Here is a 6,980-nt window from a genome sequence, read left to right on the forward strand (position 1 = left end):
CCCTTTCCTCCCAAACTTGCCTTTTGGTCATGGTGTTTCATCACAGCAATAGAAACCCTAAGACAGAGTGTATGCCTTTTCCCAGGCGGCCAGTCCTCTCCTTTCTCTTTCTTAAGAAATTGCCTCCATTTCTATTACCGTTTTTTGTTTGTTTGTTTTTGAAACAAGGTGTTGTTGCTATGTTGTCTTGGCTGGCTTGGAACTCACTGCATAGATTATGTCTGGCTTCTACTACCGTTTAAAAAAAGAAAAGAAAGGGAGTGCTCCCTTCCACAGCACACATATAAAACTGAAATGATGCAGAGATTAGCATGCCCCCCCACAAGGATGACATGCAAATTCGTGAAGCGTTCGGCTTTATTTATTTATTTATTTTTGAGACAGGGTCTCTCTACATAGCCCTGACTGTCCTGGAACTCACTTCGTAGACCAGGCTGACCTTGAACTTTAATCCCAAGTGCTGGGATTAAAGACCTGTGCCACCACCACCTGGCCATATTTTTATAAACATGAAAAAGAATTTAAAGGACAACAGACTGTGTTCTGAAAGCATAAGAGTGTCAGGTGTGGTCGCACAAACCTGTAATTCCAGATCTTAGAAAAGACAGGAAGATTACTGTAAGTGCAAAGCCAACCTGGGCTACATAGACTGTCTCAAGGGGTGGGGAGCGTGCAGGGGTCTGGAAAGATGGCTTAGTGATTAAGAGTGCTTCCTGCTCTTCCAGAGGATCTGTCAGGAAGCTCACAATATCACACATCTCTCTCTCTCTCTCTCTCTCTCTCTCTCTCTCTCTCTCTCTCTCTCTCTCACACACACACACACACACACACACACACACACAAATATATTTTTCAAATGGGGCATCAACTGTGAATCAAGTTAAGAAACAAGAGCTTGATGTAGACAAAAAAAAGAAGAAGAAGAAGTAAATAGACAAAATTACTTTAAAAGTTACACTGTGAAAAATACCTGGCTTCTAGCTGGGCATGGTGGTCCATACCTTTAATCCCAGCACTTGGGAGGCAGTGATCTCTGTGAATTCAAGGCCAGCCTGGGCTACAAACAAAACAAAACAGTATGTGGGTCCTCATGACATAGTAAAGTCACATTCCACTTCAGTAAGTAGGCAGTGAAAGCCGAACTTACTTTAAATTTGAAAGCATCATGTGCAAAATACACAGCATTTCTCTTTCAAGGATATTAGTAAGATGACTGATTAGCAGCATCCTGAATCCTCCTGAAGCCAAATTTTAGAATGCTTCTAATGTTTGTTCCATAACAATGCTGCTGGAGATTTTTTTCTTTTCTTTTCTTTTTTCTTTTTGGGTCAACCAAGAATCTTATCCAAAACAAAAACACTAAATGTTAAAAGTCATCTTTTTGCCGGGCAGTGGTGGCACACTCCTTTAATCCCAGCACTCAGAAGGCAGAGCCAAGCTGATCTCTGTGAGTTCGAGACCAGCCTGGTCAACAGAGCGAGTTCCAGGATAGGCTCCAGAGCTACAGAGAAACCCTGCAGGGGGGGGGGGCATCTCTTCAATGCATTGTCAAGATTGCCAGAGTCTATTTCAAGTGGAAGAACCCATTGTTTGGGGTTATATGACAGTCGACTGTGTACCAAAACAGGAAAAAACTATTTTGAATTTAGAATCCTATCACCAAACTATAACTGGAAGCTTATTTTTAAGATTAACTTTGTTTTTATTTATGTATATATGTGTCTGTCTTCATAAGCATATATCACTCTGTGCCTGTGTCAAATCCCCTGGAGCTAGAGTTACAAGTGATTGTGGGCTGCCAGAATCGGGTGCTTGGAACTGAATTAGGGTCCTCTGGAAGAGCAACAAATGCTGAGAGATTCAAAGAGCAACAACTGCTGAGAGATTCAAAGAAATGTATTAGACCCAAAGGACTCAGAAAAATGTGTATTCTCATGCCTTTTCTAAAGAAGTGTTGTGTGAACTAGAGCAAAGGTAAAGAGTGGTGAGCGTGGAAGAGAGGGGTGCAGTACAAGAAATGGGGGGTTAACCAGAATGCCCCACACCCCTGTGAAAGTCCCAGCAGCCACCTGTCTGGATTCCACCAGAAAGAATTACCCTCGGGAAGAATAATAAAATCACTTTCAATCTAGCAACGACATGACATGATTACTAAAATTTTAATAACTGGGAAAATGAGGACGGGAAAGAGAAAGAAAGGGGATTTGTGGGAGCTGATTGTAGGTGCTCTCTCCTGTAAACATATAGAACTTAGGAGTCTGAGACAGGGAAGCCAACCAAGAGTTCTAGGCCAACCTAGGCTCCATAGTGAGTTTCAGGCTAGCCTGGTCTACAGTGTGAGCCATTGTCTCAAAAAATAAAGCGATGTGCCAGTGAGATGGTTCAGTGGATAAAGACACTTGCCACATAAGCCCGATCGACTGAGTTAGCTCTCCAGAACCCATGTAAAGGTCAGAAAAGGGACCCAACTCCACAGAGTTGTCCTATGGCCACACATGTGCCAATGGACACACACACCTATACACAGTAATGACAGTTTGGTTTTTATTTTATTTTATTTTATTTTATTTTATTTTATTTTATTTTCGAGACAGGGTTTTTCTGTGTAGCACTGGCTGTCCTGGAATTCACTCTGTAGACCAGGTTGGTCTCAAACTCAGAGGTCCACCTGCCTCTGCCTCCTGAGTGCTGGGATTAAAGATGTGACTCACCACCGCTGGGTTAATAATGATTTTTTAGTGTGTATGAATGTTTTGCCTGTCGGTATGTCTCTGCACCGAATGTATGCCTGATGCCCTGGAAGCCAGAGGAGGATGTCAGATCCCTTGGAAGTGGAGTTACAGACAGCTGTGAGCTGCCATGTAGGAGCTGGGAATTGAACTCCGTTCCTCTGGAAGAGCAGCCTGCTCTTAACCACTGAGTTATCCTTCCACCCCACAAATAAAGTTGAAGGAAAGAGAGAGGGAGAGAAAGAAAGAAAGAAACAAAGAAAGAAAGAAGGGAGGGAGGGAGGAGGGAGGGAGGAAAGAAAGAAAGAAAGAAGAAAGGAAGAAAGAAAGAGAGAAAGAGAGAGAGAGAGAGAAAGAAAGAAGCCAGGCTTGGTGATGCACGCCTTTAATCCCAGCAGTTGGGAGGCAAAGGCAGATGAATTCCTGAGTTTGAGGCCAGCCTGGTCTACAGAGTTCCAGGATAGGCTCCAAAGCTACACAAAGAAACTCTGTCTTGAAAACAAAACAAAACAAAGATCCAGTTGTGGTGACACACACTCTAAGGATATGCTAAAGAAACAGGCAGGAGGATTACAAATTTGATGCCAGTCTGCTTATACATTTTGTGGGTGTTGGTGGTACATGCCTTTAATCCCAGCACTTGGGGAGCCAAGGAAGGTAGATCTTTTTGAGTCCAAAGCCAACTTGGTCTACATGGTGAGTTCCAGGACAGCCAGTGATATACAGTGAGACCCTGTATTAGTTACTTTTTTCCCCTCAAGAAATTGTCCTGTTAATCCACTTGAGTGGAGTAAATGTGCTGGCTAGAAAGATCCCAGTTCAAGCTAAGTGTAAAGAACAGATGAGGTCAGTAGAGGGCAGTGTGACAAAGGCTTTCCTGAAAAAGTTGGTGTAACTGCTTCACACTTCATTCTGGCCAGAAATATGACTCCTTATAACTATGACTGCTGCTGATGGGAAACGCTAAATTAAAAACTCCTGGAAGTAAGCATGAAGACACATTTATAATCTCGAACAGGATAAAGATTTCAGAGACAAACACAAAATTCAGAGGCCACAAGGGAAGAATTCACTTGTAACTTCGTAATTTGGTGACACTGAATGTGACGAAGTAATGATTTGACGTCATATGCACAAACGTACAACCCAGTCAAATTTCATACATAAAATGTGCAGCTGGTGTATGCCAGACACACCACGATGTCACAGTCCAGCTGTGAGGACTGCTGCTGGACTTTTGGCTTTCGTTTTTTTTTTGTTTTGACTTTAAAAAAATCTATTTATTTATTGTTCTTAGCTCTGGCATTCTCAGCAGCTACTTCATCTTACTACGCCTGTGCATACTGTAAAGATTGGGATGATCTGTTCCTAGGCTGACTCTCTGATTTGATGGTGGACTCCTTTAGGGAAGGGGTGCAGCTGGTTCTTTTTATCCTCAGTGAAGAGCACAAAGCAGGAAGGCAGGCTGGGGAAGAGTACGCAGGCAGGAAAGGGATCAAGCAGAAGGACTGCAATTGTCCACCATACTGCTCAGTAGTTTCGGTTTTTGAGATATTTGTAGACAAGTGCTTGGGTGATTCTCTAACTTCAAGGGGTCACGTCATAGTCAAGGTCAAGTGGTATCGCTTTCTAAGCTTGTGGTGTGGTCCTTTGCTGTGGTCTACTTTCATCCCTAGTGTGGTTTACTTGCTGGGACCGTTAATGGTGAAGTCAAACCTTTGAGGTTTGTTTGTTTGTTTTTGTTTTTAGTTCTTTTGTAGGGCACTGTTCAAGACAGGATTTCTTTGTGTAGCTCTGGCTATCCTGGAACTCACTCTGTAGACCTGGCTGGCCTTGAACTCAGAGAACCACCTGCCTCTGCCTCCTGAGTGCTGGGATTAAAGGCGTGTGCCACCACCATCACCACTGTTGGGGACCGACTCTGGACAGCTGTGTCTTGAACCTGTGTAACCTTCCACGATTTATCAAGCCTCGTGTAAATAGGAGGCTCTTAGTCTAACCTAGGAATGTAGGATTAATAAACTTCTTGGAGCCTGTACTAAATCAGCTAGCTGCAGGGGCCTGCATACAGTGATAAGAAAGTTAAAAAGTGGAAAGAGAAGACACCTAAGGTTGTCCTCTGATCTGTACATGCACCCACATTCATATGCCCCATAGGCTCATATATATGAATACTCGGTGGAGCTGTTTGGGAAGAATAACGTGTAGCCTTGTTGGAGGATTGGGTTTTTGAGGTTTCAAAAACACAAGCCATTTCCCAGTTAACTCTCTCTCTCTCTCTCTCTCTCTCTCTCTCTCTCTCTCTCTCTCTCTCTCTCTCTCTCTCTCTGCCATCTTGTTGTGTCTCAAGATGGAAGCTCTCAGGTATTGCTCGAGGGCTATGCCTGCTGCCACGCTCCCTGACATGACGGTCGTGGACTCACCCTCTGAAACTATAAGCCCCAAATTAAATGCCTTCTTCTATAAGTTGTCTTGGTCATGGTGTCTTATCATGGCAACAGGAAAGTAACTAAGACATGAATGTATGCACACATGCACACACATGTGTTCTGGGTCATTCTTAGCTACACAGGGAGTTTGATGAAAGCCTGGGCTGCATGAGCCCCCTCCCCACAAAAATAGCCTAAAGTCTTCAAATCATGTATCCTGCCCTTTGTGCTAAATTCTACCAGTTGTTGAAGGCCACACCTGTGCTGAGAATTAATCAGGAACTAACAACCATGAGGATGATGATGTTGTGACAATGGAGAGTTCCCGGATCAGTGTGTGTCCCTGTGGGATTAGCGGTGCTTGGTGTGGGCTCAAAGCCACTTCCTTGTCCTTGCCTGAGGAAGGAAGACTGCCCTTCTTTTAAACATTTACTCTTTACTCACTGGCTCTTGTTTCCTGAGCTTAGGGCTAAGTTCTGCACGCCCAACATCACTTGAATGAGCCCCTTGCTATCAGAGCTAGGTGTGGTTTGCAGGAAGTACTCATACTCTGTCCAGAAGAACCAATGCAAGGCAGAATCACCCTTGAAGCCATTTTCTCTTCTAAGCTCCTGGCAAGCCTGAGTTCCAGGCACCCCATGACCTGCCCCCACCTGCCTCCCAGACACTGACCCAGCCAGGCTCTAACTCTGCCACTGGCTGGGCTTGGCTTGCTGCCCAGATCTCCCCAGCTCCCTCCTCCTCTTCTTTGTCTCCTTCTAGGCTACATTTGGGGTTCTCTGCTCCGGACCCAGAATTTTACCATTTCCTGTTTCCCCTAGTTGTGTTTTATAAGGGACAACTATGTCTGGGTATTATTGCTGATAGGAGACAGAGCTAAGCAAAGTTGGATCATCCCTCTTACCACTGCACGCCCAGAGCAAATCCATCTCTCTCCTTTCTTCACCCTTCTTAAGATGTGACCTCGGCCCGTCCTTTCCAACTTGGGCCCGGCAGAATGGCTCCCGCAAAGAAGGGTGGCAAGAAGAAGAAGGGCCGTTCTGCCATCAACCGGGTGGTGACCCGAGAATACACCGTCAACATTCACAAGTGCATCCATGGAGTGGGCTTCAAAAAGCGTGCCCCTAGGGCACTCCAAGAAAACCGGAAATTTGCCATGAAGGAGATGGGGACTCCAGATGTGCGCATTGATACCAGGCTCAATAAAGCCGCCTGGGCCAAAGGAATAAGGAATGTTCCATACCGTATCCGTGTACGTTTGCCCAGAAAACGTAATGAAGATGAGGACTTACCAAACACGCTCTACACACTGGTAACTTACGTACCTGTTACCACATTCAAAAATCTACAGACAGTCGATGTGGATGAGAACTAAGCTGCAGAGTGTCAAAGTTGGAGAACTACCAAAAAAAAAAAAAAAAAAAAAAAGATGTGACCTCGGACAAGTCCTGTTACTTCTTGGGATACTTTTCAAACATGGTAGGCTATAAACTATAATCTGGATTATGCAGCTTATTTATGCTGTTTATTTCCATAATTAGGATTTTTCACTTCAGGACAAATCAAAGTCTCATTAAAAATTCATCATCCTCAGGCATGGGGGTGTGTGCCTGGGCTCCTCCCTAGAAGGTCAGGCAAAGAGTCTAAGAGGAAACCACAAGAGGTATCCTCTCTGATTCCTTCTCGACCATGCACACCACCATCCAAGTCTTCGATGGACCATGAGACGAGGGCACAGGGGTGGAGAGGTCAGCGTGAGCAAATGTGAGGCAGGTGCACACATTTTAGGAGCCGGCCTACAGCAGTACCCTTCCACTCCCGA

At 44.6% G+C, this 6,980-nt stretch overlaps 1 protein-coding gene and 1 non-coding gene across 2 annotated transcripts; both read left to right on the forward strand.

The window, feature by feature from the left end:
* The first annotated feature begins 260 nt into the window (after nt 1–260).
* On the forward strand, nt 261–362 carry LOC114709121. Its single transcript, XR_003736886.1, has one exon. It is a non-coding gene; the product is annotated as a U6 spliceosomal RNA (small nuclear RNA).
* Nucleotides 363–6,137: 5,775 nt separating this feature from the next.
* LOC114709119 (60S ribosomal protein L31-like) lies at nt 6,138–6,533 on the forward strand. Its single transcript, XM_037205624.1, has one exon. The coding sequence runs from the start codon at nt 6,156–6,158 to the stop codon at nt 6,531–6,533; it is 378 nt and encodes a 125-aa protein (XP_037061519.1). The 5' UTR covers nt 6,138–6,155.
* The last annotated feature ends 447 nt before the right edge of the window (nt 6,534–6,980 follow it).

This window comes from Peromyscus leucopus, chromosome 5, assembly GCF_004664715.2.
Source record: "Peromyscus leucopus breed LL Stock chromosome 5, UCI_PerLeu_2.1, whole genome shotgun sequence".
In the NCBI taxonomy this organism is placed as follows: Eukaryota; Metazoa; Chordata; class Mammalia; order Rodentia; family Cricetidae; genus Peromyscus; species Peromyscus leucopus.

Excerpts from the sequence above, each read along its gene's own strand:
- LOC114709119 (XM_037205624.1), top strand. The coding sequence starts at position 6,156 with ATGGCTCCCGCAAAGAAGGGTGGCAAGAAGAAGAAGGGCCGTTCTGCC.